Genomic DNA, 21,182 nt, shown 5'->3' on the forward strand with positions numbered 1-21,182 from the left:
GTACAATTTTGATTTCGTTTTATCTTCTATTGTAAAAAATAAACTGTAAACCATCTAATATTTCTCATTTACATAAAATATTCCCCAAATTCTTTTATAAGGGACATGTATAATAAAAGGGCTAAATATCAGCACTTGACATAATAAAACTAGGCATAAATCGTTAACACTTTCAAATTTATATTACAAGACAAAATAATGATATATAATAACGCGACCATAATAACAAATAACAATATATAATACATAATACATCTAATATACTCCATCACAAATTATAACTAACACAAAAAATAAACGCCAATATTTTCATAGTATGACAATAATAGGCTAGATAGATAGATAGAATCGATATTTAAAGTGGATGATAGCCCAGTAATCTAAGACTTTTAGACAGTCTTTCGATTGTTTTCACAGGGTCCACGGCCAGCTACCTACCCTAACGATGAAGTTAGCGGAACATTGAAAGGAGCGGGGATTCTGAACCGCAAACGCCTGGTTTGAGGTGCTGACGCCCGAGACCATCTCTTCAATACATTTTGTTTGAGAAAAATTGAATTGACATTTAGAAAAGCGGTTAAGTCTCTATCAGGAAAAATAGAATCGAAAAACGAAAAATATGATACAAAGACTCACATGTATGGTATCGATAAAGATTACTTTTTGGACAGACAAAAGCTTGCGATTTGCGGTACTCAGAAAAACCAGATCCATACATATCTAGTACCTACAATAACATCATTTCCTCCTTATACGTAATATGGTATACATCCATCTATTATACAAAAATAAAAAAATTTAAAAATTTAAGGCTCTACCACGCATCAAAAACCAACAAATTCCTTTTAAACAATCTCTTTAGGGTAAACTACCACAGTTCCTGTCCCTGACGGAGACTCTATAGTCTCAACACAGCCGAATTTGTTTATACTGAGTGAATTCCCATGGTCTGTAGGCGATCCTCTTGGTGATGATTCTCGATGGTTACCATTATGGTATTTAAAATGCTCTTCTTCAAACTTCGTATTAATAGGACTTGGTACTTTCCAATTTTTACGATAGTTAGATTCAACAACAGGTGTGTTTTCAATATTATTATCAATGCTTTCTTCAGCTTTAATTTCATCTCTTATAGATGTGTTATCGTTAGTTTCCCCGTTGCTACTACTTTGAGGAGAGTTTACTGGATATTTCTGGATATTATCTCCATTAGATTGCACCTCTGTTTGTGTTGAGACACTAATCATGGGTGAATAACGCCTATACATGTAACACGTTGGTTCTTCTGCTTGTTGTTGTTGTTGAGGGCGAGGTGAGACATCACGTTGAGGTGCTTTTGGTAAGTAGTTCGTACTGAGAACGATAGCAGGTGTACGGTGTAGGTCTTTAGTTGACTCGTCACTATGGTGTGAATGTGGTCGAGATGGTGACCCACCTTCCTCATGGTCATAATGAGGCATTCTATTATTTTTATAACTTCTTTGATGTGAAGGAGAGTCCCTGTGATGGTCTTTATGTTTCGAAGATGCGTGACCAGGACTCACTTCGTACCGGTCGTACGGCCCGGGCGAGCCATGACGTCTGAATAAACTTGCATCGCGACCGAAATGAAAACGATCAAGAACTTTCAATCGCTCTTCAGCAAATTTACGTGCATTTTCTTCATACAGTGACAAACGGTTGTCGGCTGTCGGACTTGCTTTCTTATGATGAAAAACTGGATAGTCACTGGTACTACTACGTCGCTCGACTCTGTTAGGCCTATGATTTGGATGATGTGAGCGAGGGAAATTAGGATCAGAGTAGCGATAACGATGGTGTATTTCATCATCAAGTTCATGATCGGAATGTCGTCTTTTACGTTCATGATACATTTCCGGTTCTCGTTTGATTTCACCGACACCTCCACGATAGTAAGTTGATTCTTTAGAATAAGACAATGGTGGTGAATTAGTATGGTTTGCTCTGAATGAATGTTCAAGAACTATAGACCCTGCACGATGTTCAGTTCTTTCCTCTGAATCTGAACGATGTGGACTTCGTGAACGTAGCGGTGGCGAATGATGACTTGGGCGACCGTATTCAAGACGCGGTGACACGCTATTCGGTCGTGAGTGATAGATATATGGTTTGACATCAGCTGATTGTCTTTTGACGTCATCGTGCATTTGTTGGTAGTGTGGGAAAGGCCCGACTGGAATGTGTTTGACTCCCCCACGAAGCATATGTGTTTTGATAGCGTTTACTGCAGCCTGCATTTCAGGTGATGCAACAAATTTGTACACAAAACGTCTACCACTGACCTGCGGAGAAAGATAAAAAGTTTTCAAATAAGATACTGAAAAACATTAACACAGTAGTACTACTCTGTGAATTCTTTAAAAAGAGTATGATTGACTCTCGTTAATTTGCACTCGAACGGGAAATACTGGGACTGGGGTAGTTAGATTTTAAGAAAGGTTCGACTTAAGGTTTTGATTTGGAATAAGTCTGGAATAAGTGTTTTTTATTCACAGAAAATTTTTACAGTAACTTTTCATGGAGGGAAATCAAGCGAGTCTCATTTTTCAGAAACAAAAAGGATTTTATAAACAACGATATCCTGTTTCCAATCTGAACAGGAGATTGTGGTTCGCTTTACTTTTCATCATATATTTTCACAAATGTTTATGAGCATCTAAGGTATCTTCTTAGCTTTAGTAGGGGTTTTAAATGCATCGATGAAACGAAAGTTCATTTTACAGTGGGGCTGAAATTATAGGGTATTTTTGCTAGGGGAAAATTCCAATGACTTTTTTCTTAAACTGTTCTTATTTACAGCATTTTGAATATATTTTTGTGTGATTTTTAAAGAATTTGTACAATGGACTTGAAACCTTTTTGTTCTTATATACTTTGTTCTTATTGAAAAAACGTTTATGCCAATAAAGCGGTTGGATCAGAGAAAACATTTGGAAAAGTACCGCTTCTATAAATCTTGTATGTTGTTTATCTTTGAGTGGGAGAAATCATTTCTGGTTCGTTTCCCTTTTTTAAAAAATCAAGAGGAAAAGGGAGATTTGGAGATCAGTTTCATTTTGTTGTACATGTCTGACTATTCCAAATTTGAATACAGTTGACGCTCTTACGAGTCGATTTTTAAGAGGAATTGATTTTCATCGAACAAAGGAGTGAATCTAACAGAAGAACTTCGGTTTTGAGAGTTTCTTGTTTCGGTGACTTTTAATATTATCGAATAAGGGATCGTATCGAATAGTAGAACATCTCGAATTAGCCATGGCCTCCCCAATATTTTGCAAAGTGTTTTTTTTTTACTTTGAAAAATCTTATATATACCGTTTAGAGGGGTGAAATAAGGGCGAAAAGTCGAAAATTTTCTTCGTCGCCCAACCATGGTGGGCGAAATATTTTTTTGGCCCCCTCAATTCGATGCGCACGCCGGGGGCCATGTCATTTCTGAAAATTTTCACTATTATTTTTCTACAGTAGAATTTCCATAATTCGAACTTTTATAACTCGAATTTTACTTTATGCCTCTTCAAATAAAAAAACCCTCTCGAAAACCTCCGCAACTCCGAAGGGTGTTAGAGAATTAGATGCACAGTAAACTCTCGTAAATTCAAACTTCTTTTATTCGAATTTTTCTAAAATCCGAACTCTTCTTCAGTTCCCGTCAAAGGCAATATACTTTCTATAAGTTTAATTTGAATCTTTCTGTAATTCGAACAACTTAGTACTCGAGTTTGAATTAGCGGGAGTTGGCTGTAACAATATTTCTGCCGATGCAAGGAAAATATAAGTTTATAATTGTGAGTTTGTGTGAGTGAGTTTTCAATGAGAGTGTTTACGTAAAAGATTAGCGTATAAAGTACGGATCAGGCATACGTGATGAAAATGTGCTTAAAAACAGGAAAAGTAAACAAAAATATTTAAAAAAAAAACAGAAAAGAAATATTGAAGAAAAACAAAACGATTAAGAAAATCCAAATAACACTCAATAACTGACTAGTTGAATATTTTGGTTGGTTTATTCCAATCCTATTGACGTCAATGCAAGCTATAAACCGGAAGATCGTCATTTTCGGGAACAACTTAATATTAGAGAGATAATTTTTTGCTGACTTCACTTTTATAAGCATATAAACATAAAATTAAGTTTAATTTTTTTTTGACTAACTTGGCATATTTTATCAAACCTTATCCTAAAATTTGTGCTGTTTGATGAAAAAACTTTTTAAAACACCTCAAGACCCTGTAATGATAAAATTATCTCCATAAACAATTTTCACGCAATTTTTTTATTTAAGGAATAGTAGATGCTTATAAAAAATTTACAGTTTGATGTGTTTTCGTTCTATAAACGCGCGCATGTTATACAACAAAACAATAAAAAACGGGGGCCGGAAATGAAAGGACGTTGATGCCTTCCGTCATTTTTACCGGTAATCGAGTGATTCACAGTCAGGGAGTCAACCGTTGTTTTGAAATTATGTTACATGTATATATGAAACAAATTAGAAATATGTTTTTCAACTATGGCGGAAATTCCCCACAGAGACAAATTTTTAGTTAGCAAATTTCGTTCCTGACAAATTAATATAACAGGTTCCCCGTGTCTATGATAGACATCTTCTTTCAAAAATATCTTTAGGTAGTCACTAATAGACCATGACTAAAACATAGGTGTTTAAAAATGGACTAAATGCTATTTCAAAAAATTCTCTTTCTTAATAAAGAATGAACTGAGCCAAAAAAAAATTCACGTCATTCCACCAATGCTATATCCGACAGAAAAGAGCTTTTTGTTCTGACGTCTTGAAGGCTGGATTAGATCTAGTTGAAATAGACGTTATCAAACTTTTTCGTAGAAATAGTTTGTAGAATCTTTTTAAGTGAATTGTTCAGGTTTGTAATTATCAGTACCTAGTGAGGTTTGAGCCTCACTTATAGATCCCAGAGATCTAGTGAGACCACCAACCACCTCATTGGACGATTTGGCCAAAACTTCGTACCCGGTAGGAAAAATACCCTACGATTTCAGCCCTACTGGGTAATTTCATTTCATATCCCCATTTGAGATGCATTGTAAAAAAATTTCACTTCAAAATTATCCCCACTGGATTTTTTTTAGCTGGGAACAATAAAATTTCTATCTCCATTGGGTTTTGATAAAAATTCTAATCCCCGCTGCGGAAAAAAGTTCCACCAGGGCTGTGAGACAGTGGTGTGGAATATGATGCAGTCTTATTGTTGTTGGTAAAATGATAACCAGTAGCTCAAACAAACAAAATTATTTACCTTTTTGATAATATCTTTGCTGTAGTAATATCGAAGAGCTCGACTCAATTTATCATAATTCATTCCATCTTTGTGTTTACGTTGGCCCCATTTCTTTGCTACATCTTCACTGTTTTTCAATTTGAATTCTCCATTTCGTTCATCTGTCCATTCGATCATTGGTGCATTGTTTTCATCCATTAGTAGTTCTAACAGGAATTCCCATAGATGTACTGAGCGTCGAGGACCTTAAAAAAGGAATATATTGAATTTGAGGCACAGTCAACTATTTTTATTTCGAACCTCTGTAGTTTGAATCTTTCTGTCATCTTAGAGAGGTTCAACTGCACCTATAAAGGAACGTTTGAATGTTCTTTTATCGTTAGAGTATTTTTTAGAGATCTTTTGTCCTTGAAGAAGGAGGCTGAGTAGGTAATACCTTTCCCAATACTTTCTACAAAAGAGCCCTATCCGCTTTAAATTTCTTGTCAGCAACATGAAATCATGAAAAGTGTTGAATTTCGGTACAATCAAAAAGGTTCTTTTTGCCAGTAAAAATAAAGGAAGAATTCTGAAAAAAAATCTCAGTGCACAAAACATACCGTAATCCATCATTTTTCAATTGTTAGAAAAAACTATCCACCAAATAATCAAAATCAAAAAGAAAACAAAACAACACTTTTGGAAAATCTGATTTTACAAGAAGAAAACGAAAAATATTTTTCTTGTTCCTTGAAGAAGTATTCACAACTAACTAAAACTTCTGATTAAGTGTTTGTTAAGCAAGGCACAACACTTCCCATATGTTTTTGTGTTACTTAATAGGAATGATTGAGAAAGAACGCAACAACTTGTCGGCATCTGATATTACGGGCAATGATGTCAGAACGAATCCGGTCTCACGTCCGGTAGCATGCCATCAAAATCAATTTATTTTTTATTTCAGTTAGTGGATCCAGCGATAATTGCTACATGTGATCTTATATCTCTTTAGTGTGTCCAGCGACGAAGAGAGTTAAGGGAGGAGATTATAAAAAATCATCATGTTCAACAAAACGGAATTTTAAACCGTTTCTTGTTGAAAATATGGAAAAGCCGGAACATTTTCTTGACAAGTTAGATCCGTCATTTGAACAACAGATATGACAAAATTCCAATTCCGATATCTCGTTTCTACCGCGCGGGGAAATCAATTAACAAAAATCATTATCTGTTTATTATTCGACAAAAGACTTGCATTTTTTTTATTAGAACATCAAAATTTTTGGAGCGTTTGATATTGGGTGAAGGATCACGGTCGATGGAGGAGTGGAGTTGGTTTTTATCCCTCCTAAGCCGTTGTAAATTTTGGATTGTGAGCTTAAAATTCCTTTTAAAATTTACTCATTTTCGGTAGTATTCTGGTTTTTCCTGGTTGGTTTTTCCCAGAAACTATATTCTTCACTATCTCGACCCCCGAAATCTTGCTTGTGTTCTTATATTTTTTGTTCTTATACAAAAACATGCATGATAGGACATGGCGGACAAGGATGCAGAGTTTTGAGTTATGAGAAGCAGAGTTTTCGGATATCCTATACTATTAATACAAAATGTTATACAGATGTATTTTTGGCTTTATTATTGAAAAAAAAAAGATTTCAGTTGCTTCCCGGCTTTTCAAATTTAACAAAAATGTCAAAATTCCGTTACTAACTATTTTCTATTATGTACGAAAAAAAAATGTCGACAAATTTTTGTTGATGAAACGTGGGCTTATGAAATCAGGAAAAAGGATAGACAGTCTTACTGTTAAAACGGGTAAAGAGACAACGAAGTGATATTACTTAATCTAGGAAACGATTAATCGTTAATTAACTCGGTAGAGTAGAAAGATCGCGCGTACGCCTATTACGGAACAGCTTACTTCCTCGGTGTGTCACTTTGGTGATTAATTGAGTGAGATGATTGGGTAAAACAAGCCTGAGATTTGGCTTACAAAACATTGATTTCAAAGCTCCAAAGAGGCTAGGTCCGAAACTCTTGGATGGGAAATGAAGCATCCAAAACGCTTGACCCGCGCTGTTTTCACACAAACGCTGGCGTTTGAAAGTAAAATTTATGGCTAGATTTTATGGAAAAGTATACCGCGCGAAAAGAAAGACACTGCTAGATTCAATCCGTCATTCGAAAGGCTTTGCCTAGTTTCTTGTTTGAGAAAGGTGAGAGATTCCTCTCTAGCCCTTCGGGGCTTTAAACTCAATGTTAAAAAAGGTGTAATACTGGATCAGGGAGTTTGTCTTATGCGACCCTAAGAATGAACGTGTGAAAAATGCATAGAGTTTACAATCCATAATGGCGGTATAAGAAGTAAATCTTGCGGCGGTAGAGTTTAGAACAAATGACAGCTCTAAACTCCAGTGTAAACTTGATTCGAAAATAAAGTCCTTTTGTGAATTTTCTTTTAGCTTGGAGTTTATTTCTAAGATACCTGATTCACCTATATATCATTATTGACCCGACCTTAAGAAAGTTAAGTACATTTTCTAACGACATCTTTTCTCAAATGCATCTTGCAACAGAAAATAGAGCGTCTATAGAGAGATGGCACCCTGGCAAGACGTGTTTTGAGTGGTATCATAAAAGGTATTGAATCGATTTGTCTAGAACGGCGTCACATCGGCATGAAGTCTTATTTTGAAAAGTGAATAATCGATCGGAAGTAGACTTAAGTGCTTCTACAATAACAGGAATAGCATTCAAATTATAATGAAAAGTGTTGTGCAGCTAGATGATATGCATGGAAACAGGCAATGACCAAAGTAATCTGACTCTATCATGTCTAGAACTTTTTCGTTAGACGATGAGCAGAAGCTTAGTGGAATACACAGTTAACTCTAATTCAATCTTTAAGGGACCAAGAATTTTCTTCGAATTAGAGAGAGATTCGTATAATAAAAGTATTTTAAACTAACATCTAGCTGAGGGGACCATTATTATAGTTCGAATGAGAGACAGTTTCGAATAGTAGGTTCGAATTAGAGAGAGTTGACTGTGTTGATAGGAATTGATAGAGGCTTTTAAAGCAGCAAGTCATTTTCCTCTTGTAACCAAACTGGAAGACTTTCACCCCGAACCTCTGAACGATAAGAAAATATCATCAAATTATCAAACGTTTTAGATGTTTAGCTGTTGAGCGCGGAAATCGTTATAAATGGAAAAGCCTCAGAGAGGATCTGATGCGTTTTTTTCTGATCTTATCAGCATTTTATATGATTTCTTTATAATAAGCACTTATGTGAAAAGTTACAAATTGGTTTAGTTTAATAAGGTTATGTTAACCCCCGGAAATTAAAATTTTTGTCCAAATCGGATATAGAAGATCTAATTTGAGGTGAAAATTATGTCATAAAAATGGGAAGAGGTAAAATAGGGGCTTTTTATCCTTTTTACCCTTAAGTAGATGGTCATTAATGAGGATATCCTGGAGTTCCTACGAATCCTACGAATTTCTAAAAGTTGGTTTAGGAGAGAATAGAATTTTTGATGAGTTTGGATTCAAAGAATTTTGTATCAAAACAATAAGTCACCAAAATGATGATTTTATAACGTCAATTCACTTCCGACAAACGTCAGAAAGAATCTCAAAATGACGTGGATCAACAGATAATATGCAAGGAAGTTTTGTGAAATTTTCGGATCTTCTCAACTCTGGGTTTTTTTAGCCAAAAAAATTCTTAGTTCTTATTTCAACCCTTTTGTATTTGTGCAATTTTCTAAGAAATACCATGTTAATGACTAAGTAAAGCCTTAAATGTGCTTAATTTTTCTCCCTTGAAGGCTTTGACAATCGTGTTTGGCCAATGCCTCGACCATATAACCACGAGGGCTACAACTTTTTATAAGTCATACATTTCCTGCATCATCCTTGCTAAAGATTCTAGAGTCTGAACTCGATGACCCTACCTCAAATATATGAAAATGTCCCATGACAACATGTTTCAAAAGGAACTATCTACGTATGCAATTTTTACAATATGAATATTTCATCATATTTGAAGCTACAACTTCCTTTAAAAATCTTCATTTTCAAATAGCTCAGGTTTATTTTAAGGCAAAGATTAGACAGAGGGGAGGAAAAGGAAATGTTATCTACAGGAGAGAGAGGAGATGGTTGAATTACGTAAGCAAAAGGTGAATTTACAGGAAGAAATAATTCTTATCGAGGAAAGAGGAAAACCGATGGTTAAGTGTGGTGAAATTTCCTCTCAAAAAAATTATTAAGTTTGAGCAAAGAAAACCAACCCTTTACTTGATTTTCTTACAGTATGGAAAATTGGAAATCCTCCACGTCAGTAAAACCGAAAAACTGACAAATTAATAGGTTTTTGAGATTTAAATATTAAGTATACAAGTCAAAAGGTCAAAAATTTTGCATAAACTTTACTGATATAAAAATGTGTCCACTTTTTTTGGGACACACTGTAATGTCCGAAGGAGAACAAAAACGTAGTCTCATTCGCACGTCACTATCTTTAAGAAACATCTTTGCTTGTGGATGCGTAGACAGGCTGACGAAAACGGCGAAAAAATAAATGGGCTTTTCCAGAAAAAAAACGTATACCCCCTGTTGAGGAGGTCCATTTCCGTTCCAAGGGGGTAAGGTTTGATATGTGGCAGAATTCCATAGGGAGATACAAAATTCTGTCAAAAATAACTGGAATTCCATGGGGGTATCCTTTTAACACCTATTAAAATTCAAAATTCCAGAGGGGCTTAAACCTGAAATTGCCTGGAATTCCAGGGGGTTACAGCATTTCCAGCCACAAAATTTTTTTCTGGAAAAGCCCAATCTTCGTCCTACAAGGTTTTCTGACCTACGTCACACTCTCAAGCATTTTAATTTTTTGTGCGTTTAAAAGCTTAATTTTCCCGTCAATATGTATATTTTGCTTGTATGGAAAATTTATTCGAGAAACAGCGACATTTCGACAACGCAAAACTAATTGGATTTTGAGCATGTGAAAACTGTCATAAGATGAGACAGCACTCCTCGAATTTCCTGTCTGCTGAGCAGACGGAAATACAGTTAAAATATAATCTATCAATAGAAAAATGGCTTAAAATTAGATTTAAAACATTTAATTGGTATAAGCATCAAAAGAAAGAATTGAAAAATTCGGTATAACAAGCTTGATTCGGCCTGTTGTGTTTTGAACTAACTCTAAAATGATTTAGTGAGAATCTAAAAACTGATTTAATTTCATAAAGACGTAGATTGATTTTCAATGTCAACTTCCTATACGCATCTGTCACTGGGCGATAAGCCTTCCTTAAGAATTTTAATTGAGTTTCATATGCTTATCGAATTTGATGTAAGATTTAAGAAATCTCAAACATTCAGTAATTGAGAGGAAAAATGTTCTGGTGTTGTTAAGACAAATGCTTATCGTCCAATTAACAATTCAAAATGGTAGAATATTTTTATAAATCACCATATATAGGTTGGCTAAACTTTGTTATTCCCTGGGAAACATTCCTGGTGCATTTCCGGAATCTTTTCGCTTTTATTTCTATAACGGCCCTGATACTGGCTGTTTTAACAAGTTGAAGCTACTTTTGTATATGAGAGCCTCACCACAAACGGTTTCAACCGTGCAGATCACTGGTGGACCGCTCGGGTCACTTGATTCCCACACTAAACCAGACCCCAGTGAGACTAAGGCAGTTCACGCGCGACTCCAAGGGAAGAAGGACGTTTTTGATGGCACTTATATGATGACAATGAAAGATACTGTTTAAATCATTATACTATTGTGTTCGACTTTATTTATTCTATTTACTACCCCTTTGAGTCCTCTTTTAACATGTACCTACCCAGAGTGTTAGCGGTCTTCTTCCCTTGTGGTAATAGGAAATTTTTCACGGTAATAAGAAAGTTTGTCCATCCTAGGGTACTCTATGTATCGTATCCCGTACTACTAAAAGTACTGCAAAAAATAGTGAGCGGTGTGTCTGCAATGCTCATTTTACTAAGTGAAATAATTATTTTATCCGACTTTTATCCTTTTTCTTAAGAGTTTCCCTTTAAAAAAATATCGAATTCTTTGTAGGTAATTGATACTAAAAATAACTTGTGACTTGTCAAAAGAATTCGACCGCAACTTCGAACCAGTTTCAAGTTTCCTTAGTTTTCTTATATATTATAACACTATAATGGATTTAACGGTCAAATAGCATGTTTTTCCATATTACAAGAGCTAAAGATCCCTAAAATGAATCCATCCGGGAGTGGCGCTTAAAAATCATGATGACAGCTAGAGACAGTCAAAAAAAATGGGGGAGCAGCAGTGAGCAGATGGTGTAAATAGACATCGCAATTTAAAAAGGAAATCTTTAGATTTTTTTAAGGAAAAAGGTAAACACTCCAACCTTCCTTGTCAATCGATGAGTGATTTACTTACCAGCGAAGGGGTAGTATTTCAAGCCAATCATATAATATAAAGTGTATCAAATATCAAACAGAGGTTTTTTCTCTTGAAATTTGATGATGTCAACAAGTTTAAAATCCTTAATGATAAAACATTTCCGCTTTTTTTAAGAACTTCGATTATTGATAGAGTTGCTGAATCTTCCAGATTTAAGCTTGGAGAATTTACGGATAAAATAAGAACTTGTGAATGTGATACGCAAAGGGTTTAGTATTATTAATGATTTGGGTAATTAAAAAGATGTAAAGAGCATTGAAAACTAACTAAAGAAAGAGTGAGCGATTTGTTATTAACTTTTCTTGTAATAAAATGTCAGATATCTTGATTCCTTTTACGCGCATGCGTTTCTAAGTTGACAAAAAGAATAACAAACAGAAAGGTTATAAGCTAACCACGAAACTAATCATTTAACAGTTTAAACAACTTCCGGCGGAAGTCGATAGGTTTATTCGGGTGGACGATAGTACGGACATCTTGGTCATAAAGCAAAAATCATTACGTAATACAAAGTCAAGTTTCACAGTGAATATGACGGGCATACTAAGTCCAATACCATCAAACTATAATTGTAACAGGGGGGATTGAGTTAAAATAAAGACCGAAGATGTCTATGTGTGTCCTATGTATCATCTGCTGTGCGAGAAATGACTTACACATTTTTTGTCAGAACAAACTTTATAAGAACATTAGGTTTCGAAGATAAAAGGTTGACAATGTGTCAAAAACATTTATAGGCTTTGCAGACTCCGAATAAATACAATTTTATGACATTGCACCAAAATTCTCAAAAAAGACACTAAAAATTAGGAACTTTTAGGCTTGAAAAAAGTAAGAACTCCCAAACACTTTCAAAATTGTTGATGTTCTCATAAAAAAGTGTAACTAGTGTCATACACAGTACTGTTGCTGCTCCAAAGCACATAATGTGAACTTGAGAGAGAAAGGCTTATCTCATCTATAACTTCCGGCCCAGCGTGACATTAAAGAAGACTGAGTCTGTTTTAGGAATTTTGATTGCAAAATCGTCAAAACACTGCAAGCTTATAGTGAATGTATTTTCTTTCAATATATGACCGTATTTCCGTATTACAAGCACTGCTGCTCTTGAAAGGTACATGGGTTTTTTTGTAAAGGAAAAGGTGATTATTTTTCCCCGAGACATCGATTAAATTTTAGTAGATTCAGGTAAAAAAAGTCGAAAAACATTAAAACGTTGCATTATTTTACGCTTTTGAACCAATTTTGAGCTACTGACAATTGTTCTTAAAAAATGATTTTGAGATTTTGAGGTTTTGATTTTTATCACAAAAATTCTTACAAATAACGATCGTAAACAATTTTAAAGGAAATTGAAATAGTTGACATAGTTTTGTTCAAAGTCCTCTAAAAGGCAGTTTTTTCAAAAACTTGGATTTCAAACAATTTACAGAGGTAAGCCATGATAAATTTGTCGCCCTTAAGGTAGGAAAATATAATACGCAAGCTTAAACATTTTTTAGCGATATGTACTTCCAACAAAAAGTTTTCTTGGACCAAATTACTGTATAAACACGATTTTATGCCTTCTTTAAAGTGTTCAGAGTCGAAAATCTTCTGGAAACAAATTATTACGTGGTATGCACAAATAGGAAAACCACTAATGCTTGTAATTGCTGCGGTTAATTGGAAAAGTCATTAAAAAGTTTTGGATGATTTTCATCATTAATTATCCTTGAAAACTACTAATTTTGATAGAGATGCTAACAACCTGAGAAAACAAAACTTGAATCAGCAGTAGGATTGGTATCAAATGTCTAAAGTTGTGTTCACTCTATACGGTTCAAAGCGTAACTTAAACGCCCATCTAACGTCCAGGTAACGTTACACGAATAATGTTAAGAAGACGCTCTGTATAGAGTAATAGCAAAGGAATCAATCTCCCCTAAATATTGTCGACGAGTGAGGCTCAAAAATCTAAATCAGAAATAGAAATCGGATTGGCTCTTTAACATCCTTTGGTTTATCGAATGAGTTTAAAAGTATCCGCAACCAATTTTGCTTAAACTTGTCATAGGGGTCTCTACATAGGAAGTTACTATCATACAAGAATGACAAAATTGATAAAAACGGGATTTCCACTAGGTAAAACTAGTCATCCGCGCGGCACCAAACAAAAGAACAAAAACGCGTGCTTCTATATAGGAAAAACAAAACTTTTCTTTGTATAATTTCGTACTTCCTACCCTCATTCCTGTTTACTTTCGTAAATTATTGATTAAGCCCCATGGAGATTAAATGATTCATTGTCTTAATTATGAAGTGGTATCATTCCAATGCCGTCAATGAACTTGCTGCAACGGAAGTTCAGAGACTTGGAGCGAGATTGTCCCGTTTGCGTACGTTGTTTCGTGCAAAGAATACTTTTAGAAAACAAAGCATGTTTTCTTATAAGAACATTTTTTAAGAACTAGAGGCTCAACCTCGCTTTACACCTTAGAACATATTAAAGAACAATCTTAATCAGCCTTCAAAACACCCCTGTCTCACAGCAAATTCAAGTGGGTAGGGGGTCCCACCGGGTCTGTGACACAGGGTTGTTTGAAATCACGATGACAATAAGAACAGTCAAGCCTCAGTTAAAACAAGGAATTGGGTCAACTTATTGTACTGGCTCTTAAAAAACTGAAAGGAAAGGATGTATTGCTGGACATAAATACGTTAAATCAATGTTACATTTACACATCTGTATAAGGTCAATAAAACAACTTTTAAATTTTACGAAAATGACACCCCTGTCACAGTGTTGTTTTCAAGGATACAGGATACTGTGTAGCCCCCAAGGATAGCTAACACATTGGTAATACTCAAGATTGTTGAAAAAAAAAACTAAAAAATTAACTCACCGCCATTTATATTAATTTCTGTTAAATTGATATCTTGAGCAACTACTGTATGGTCAAGTTCTTCATCCGATAATTCTCTCATCTTCATTGATTGATGTGGTTGTGTGGGTGACACCGACGGCTCCGCAACTCCACCACCAAGTTGTATAAACTCACGATGTAAAATAGTTGTATCCACGAGACTCCTCATCAAATAAAATTTTGTGCAAAATTCAAGATTTGGTTCTTCTTGTCAGATATGTTGTTGATATGTTTTGATAAATTTCTTATCTTTTAATAAACAATTTAACTCTAAAATTTTCAACATTACAGAACATTAATTTAAAGAGGATGCTAAAAGTGTAGACAAGTTTCCAATCCAAAACTGATATGAAAGAGGCAATAAACAGCTCTCCAATATAAACAAAAGCAACAAATATAAGCCCCCAAGGATGCTATTCAAGAGGGTTATAATTCTCTCTTCCGAACTCCTTTTTTCTCAAAAGTTTTTCCCGTTTATAGAAAGCAACTTCCTGCCAGCACTCCAAGACCAAAGCAATACTTCGTTCCTCTATTCTGACAATTTTTTTTGTATGTTAACATACAAATTGTTCTTTTATCTTTTAATTTCTCTTTTTTTTTTTTGATTAATCAGAGAAATTTTCTTTTGTTTATTAATCTAAAACAACAAACAAACATAAATAAAATCTTAATGAAATCTTTTCAAACGTGGAAATCCGTCTATTATAGAGGTCTCAACAGGGGAGCAAACAGTTGAAACGGTACGAAATTGCTCAGCTACTCACACACAAGACCAGCAAATAAATCGACCAAAAATATCAAATGAAAATCGTAAAACTAATATGGCCTAATATTCAAGCTGCAAAATACGGCTGTATAGGTAGAAAAACCTTCTGGTATCGTTTAAAGTCTTTGAACGTCCATCAAAGTTAAGAACGCCCATATAATTTTATATGAACATCAATATAACGTTGATGAACGCCTAACGTTAGATGAACGCCTAGAAAACGTTAGATGAACATACATACAACGTTAGATGAACGCCCAACGTTAGATGAACATCCATATAACGTTAGATGAACGCTCATATAACGTTAGACACGAACATCCATATAGCGTTAGATAAACGTAGAATTATTCTTCTTATTATTCTTATTCAAACCCAAAATATATCATCCACTCGAAGTACTCGATGCTAGTGAAGTGAAGTCTCTTTGTAATTGCAATACTCTATTTCTCTAATTCGAATAAGAATTCATCCTCCTTTTTGAAATCGAAATAGAGAGATTCAACTGTAGTCAGGATACCCTCAGGATATTCAGAAGATTATTTCCAAATCTAAAAACACATACGGTACGAAACTCCATAAAGATTTCTAACGAGCCATTTACTAAAAAATCCACAACCACCTCAACCGTACGTGTCCAAAATCTCTCTTTTAATATTTTTTACATTTCCTTCAAAAACTCCCTTCCAATCTTATCTTTTCTATTACATTTCATAGATAACTATATTATATTACATTTCTCAACAAAAAAAGAAATACACTTAGCTTCCTTCCGCCATTATTGTCGGAATTTCGACAAAATCTATTCTTTCAGGTCGCTTCCTACTTATTCTTTAACAAAAGCTTGATAACTTTCCCTTTTTCCTGATATATATATTCATGTAACGTTTATATTGTAAGAAACTCTGTTAGCAAACAGCAATATGAAAAAAATAGTAGATGCGAAAAAAAAAACTTCAAACAATAAAAAAGTATATGATATATTTATTCTGGAACTTTAGGGAGAAACTGAGGTTTTTTCTTGTGAAAAAAATTATTCCTCTTTTTTTCCGTTTGAGTGTGTGAGGTAAATAGATCAAACTGTCTAAATTCAACAGTTAGTACACATAGAAAACTGATATTTTAATGATTATCAGAATTTCGAGAAAACAATAAAATGAAAACTTATCCACTCTGCTCCTTCCTCTTTGAAGGTTTAAAATACAGACCGGAATTGAACAAATACTTCCATTTCTAAAGAACGACTAACTTCCCTTTTAACTTCCTTCTCTTCCTTCAAAAAAACATTCAGCATGAATTACATCATTTGAAGAGGCGTCAAATTGACGTTCATCTAACGTCCACGACGTCCATATAACGTTAAATGTACGTTGACACAATGTTGTATGTCAAAGCGGGTTCCAGTTTCATCCACAATACCATGTTATTTGACCCAATATATCCTTAAAGCCCAACACAGATCCTGTCCTTATGATCTAGTCGATGTTTAGAATCGCGAAAGATGCCGATCAGTACTATCATCTACGCAGATTATGATCCAATTTTCATTACGGCTTTAAGGAAATGCACATCCATCTTACGTCCATCTAACACCCATCTAACGTTGGTATACCTTAACACATAATCTACAGAGTGCAAAGGCTCAATCTTCCTATGTTTCCACTGAAACGCTGTTAACGAGATATTTCCATACAACAAATTTATTAAGATTTGTCCAAAATAAAGTACTCAAGTAGTCCAAACATGACTGAACAAAAAGTGGAGAGCAAAAACGACTTGACTTTGCTACATATATAGAGTAATTGTCCTTAATATCTTTGAATAGCTCTCTATCATAACATTCAAGTCAAAAGAGGAAAAGAACTTACTGTGGCTATTTTGATTTAAAACTTCCGTTTTGCGTAAACTATAGTCAGAGACCGATTTCAATTTGCCGGTAAAAAAAATAAAGAGAGAAAAGCTAAAAAAACTTTAGGGTAAAAGAGTTATAAAAACTTTCCATACCACAGTCACACGGTTTCTGTTTTTGAAGCTAATCACTTCCGGCTGTAAATTCTGTTTCTACTCACGCATAAAATTGTTATGTTTATGGTATATATGAGTGAATATATATCTTATTGGACTTTAAGATTCCAAGTCTTTATTATAGTTTCACAACGTTTTATCTCCGTATATAAGGTAACGGGTTATACCAGTAAAAGCGGTAAAATCAGACTGAAAATTAGGTGACCGCCGTACCAATTCAAAATAAAAAAAAATAACATAAAATCTTAGTTGGCACCAAAAGTCAAATCAACATCGATGCCATGTGAACCACCATGACAACAAATTCCTTGCTTTCTAAAGCCGTGAATGAAAAATATCTTCGCTAAAAGATTTAAAACAAGTCAAAAACCTTTACTGGAAAACGCAGGAGGAAAACATAACTCTAAAAATTCATCAAAAAAAACACAGCCATCATATGCAAAAACGAACACAAAAAAACGCCTCTTATTTTCCCATGTTATCCAATTCAAAAAAAAATCAAATTTGATGATGATAGTATTACTCCTGAGATTGATATATCTTTTTTGTGACGCACAAACAGATATACACAGTATATACATAACATTTAATTTTTTTGAACAGCGATAGAATCAATCATTTCCGCTTATTGAGATTATTCTCCGTCAACTTTTTTAACAGGCGGTAATTAATTTATTTTCTAAGTCAGGGGGTAAAGTAAATGAGAGAAATGGAATGGTATTGCATCTTCAAAATGAAAAAGGTTTGCTGCAAATTAGACTATGTTCAAAACACAAAATAGATTTGTGATAATACTAGAATGTTTACAGAAGCTCAATTTCATTTGTTTTATCTTTTCTACTTTTGAATGTTCTTGTAGATATACCATTGTTATGGTGGCAATTAACTTTTAATTGGCAGAAGGTCGTAGCACATTTAAAACCCATTAGTAGAGGAATTAATTAATTAAGACCATGTCTAACGGAGCTAAATATATACTTGACTCTCATTATTATCTCCCTAATACTAGGCTTCTATGTCCACAAAGAAACGTCAAGGTCAATACTCGTAAGAAATACCTCTCTATCAGAAAGTACACTCTGGCTCTGCGTCTTCTAGGTCTCTTATAGAGGTTTAAAAGATATCATTTTACATTACTTCTATAACAGCATTAAAACTAATTTTACGCCCTAGTGCACCACCCGAGTTCAAATCTAATTTTAATTTTTGCTTTGTCAGCATTCAGCAGTCAATTTGAACTTGTTTGTGTACCTGATTTAACTAACTTCTTGTCACTGTTGACCGCAAAGTAGAAAGTTATAGCTTATATTCTAGAAATTTCTTATAAGTTCTACTAATACGACATTACTTCTATAACAGCATTAAAACTAATTTTACGCCCTCGGCAGATTCAAGACAATAGAGCAAGAACGTCGGAAACATACGAAGGAGTGCAACACTCGCAAAAAAACAATAAAATTATAATTATAAATCTCTTCATCTGATAAGTTCGACAAGGTCTAAAGCTGCCCATGCTCGTGCACCACCCGAGTTCAAAACAAATTTTAATTTTTGCTTTGTCAGCATTCAGCAGTCAATTTGAACCTGCTTTGTGTGTATAACTAATAGCTTTAATTAAGTATGATTTAATTTAGAAAACTATAGCTTATATTCCAGAAAATTCTTAAAAGTTCTACTATACTAATAAGCAAACACTGCCTTTATGGTCCCTTATAATTATAGGTTCCTTGTACTTGATAGGGGCGGATCCAAATTGTAACCTTATCACCCCTGAATCTGAATAAAAAAAGTTCAAAGCATCCAATTTGTTAAAAGGAATACACACAAATAGATTGGAAAGGAACTAAAGAGAAAAGCGTGAAAGCTCAAAACGGAAAACCTTTAGGGAAGTCTCTGACCTTCCTTTTTAATCTATATGATATTGCTTTAATCCGTCACTATTATACATTGCTTTCCTCTAAACCATCAATAGAGACATTTTCTTAATGAAATACTGTCAGTGATATGTTCGGTCCGACCGGATTTCCCTTTGACCGACTTTTCTTTTTCCGTTGATTCTTTCTATATATTGTTACAAAATGTTGCTTTTCGAAAATATAACTGTTTCATATAAGAACACGATTGGTAAATAGGTAGTAAATTTGCAACCGCAGTCGAGAGGGTGAACTGAAGGGTGAAAACTAGTTTCAATCAGCAATTCCGCCACTTCAATTTTTTTCGTTCTTTCTAGTTCGTGATAATTTTCCTCGGGTCAGAGAGTTAGACTCGAAAGTTATAACATAGGGCTGAAGGCCCTCTTAGAGGCACTCGTACCCTATGTGACTAAACACAGGGCGGTACCGGTAGGGCTGGGAGTTTATATTATATAGGTTCTGTAATTTACACACTATAAGTTTGCGAATTTCGTTTATTGCCGTGTCATGTTAGCTCAAGTGCTATGGCGTCGGGTTGGCTATCTTCATGCTACGGCCACTTCTAATACAATGAAATCATCAATGAAATGCACTCTTGAAAATGTCATTTAAAGTGTACCAGGTGTACGTCATCGAAGTGTACGTTCAAGATAAAAAAGATATTTTAAGCATCCAATGTAATTATAGAGATTGTTCTACAAGGTTTCTCCTTGAGAGAACTGAGAATTAGTATGACTTAGAAAGATTCGATTATAGAAGTTCGAATTGACGAGATTCCGCTGTAAGTAAAAGGTCTTAAATGTTCTTATAAAAGTGTTATCGAGTTATCGTTACATGCTATCTCGTACGCAGGAAGACATGCATCTAATCAAAATACCTACGCGCAACGGAGAGCATTTAACCTCTTTAAAAAGTTAGTTGAGCACTCAACCGTCTTTTAAATATCTTATAGGAAGCCACTTTGTGATCAATTGCTTTTGATAGTCCACCTTTTTCATTTAACGGGATAAGTTACAGGAACTTAATGCCATCCTCCCAAAGTTCCTTAAAGGATTATATCACGATATTGGTGCTGATTTTGAAAAAGTATACAAATAGTATCATTTATATCTGCCACGTGACTTGTATCTGACACTCTAGATGTAGAAATTGCCATGTAACCTTGGTTATACAGATTTTAACCTGGATGCTATTGTTATACACCTTTTCGACCGTAGCCGCTGATTGCCGCGCGGGCATTTTTTTGTCCGCTTTATCCCACTAAAACCGTCCCAGTCCTTTTTTCGTACCTATAGACAATAGAAAAAAGTGTCAAAAAAGGATTACATCGAGTTTAGGGGGATAATTAAATAATTAAGTGGCACGCGCCTTGACCGTGCGACTACGGTCGAAAGAGTGTATTTTCAAAGTCCTAAAGATACGGAACAGGAGCTTGTGCAAAACTATGTCGGTACTATGTCAAAGGACAGCCATCCCTCTCTGACCGTATTTTGGCTCGCACCTTTAAGGCTTTTGAGTGGGTCACTAATACTCAACTGGTTTCACTGACCTATAAGATATAAGCTATATCCACCATCTTTAATCGGAGTTTAATTGAAAGTGGTACCACAAATCTATAAAGCCTGAAGGATTAGATAGAGTACTTTTGGCTGAGAATTGTGCCTTGGTTGGATAGGAAAATTTCAGCACTTGACCAGTCAGAGGCTTCGCGGGTTTTCGAAAACAATAGCAACAATATTTTTTGCTTGGAAAAGCTAAAAGCACTCCGTCTAGCCCTTCGGGTTTTGCAGAAATCTGTGAGTGGTGCCCGCAATTTACAAAAGATTACCCA

At 34.7% G+C, this 21,182-nt stretch overlaps 1 protein-coding gene across 2 annotated transcripts; it reads right to left on the bottom strand.

The window, feature by feature from the left end:
- Positions 1 to 6: 6 nt before the first annotated feature.
- Positions 7 to 14,919, bottom strand: LOC136804918 (uncharacterized). 2 transcript variants are annotated; one of them, XM_067061447.1, is made up of 3 exons: positions 14,627 to 14,919; positions 5,299 to 5,525; positions 7 to 2,303 (listed from the first exon to the last, which is right to left on the bottom strand). In XM_067061447.1, the coding sequence occupies exons 1-3, from the start codon at positions 14,814 to 14,816 to the stop codon at positions 846 to 848; spliced, it is 1,875 nt and encodes a 624-aa protein (XP_066917548.1). In that variant the 5' UTR covers positions 14,817 to 14,919; the 3' UTR covers positions 7 to 845. The 2 variants fall into 2 exon arrangements, with proteins under 2 accessions (XP_066917548.1, XP_066917556.1); XM_067061455.1 differs by lacking the exon at positions 14,627 to 14,919 and adding an exon at positions 5,880 to 6,057.
- Positions 14,920 to 21,182: the final 6,263 nt, after the last annotated feature.

Source organism: Clytia hemisphaerica, unplaced genomic scaffold (genome assembly GCF_902728285.1).
Source record: "Clytia hemisphaerica strain Z4C2 unplaced genomic scaffold, Clytia hemisphaerica genome assembly, whole genome shotgun sequence".
NCBI classification, from domain to species: domain Eukaryota; kingdom Metazoa; phylum Cnidaria; class Hydrozoa; order Leptothecata; family Clytiidae; genus Clytia; species Clytia hemisphaerica.

What these genes read in the sequence shown, in the direction of transcription:
- LOC136804918 (XM_067061447.1), bottom strand. Translation starts at nt 14,816, where the DNA reads ATGAGGAGTCTCGTGGATACAACTATTTTACATCGTGAGTTTATACAA. An exon ending in AGAAATTAATATAAATGGCG is followed by an intron (nt 5,526 to 14,626) that starts GTGAGTTAATTT and finishes TCCTTTTTTAAG; the next exon opens with GTCCTCGACGCTCAGTACAT. An exon ending in GCAAAGATATTATCAAAAAG is followed by an intron (nt 2,304 to 5,298) that starts GTAAATAATTTT and finishes CTTTCTCCGCAG; the next exon opens with GTCAGTGGTAGACGTTTTGT.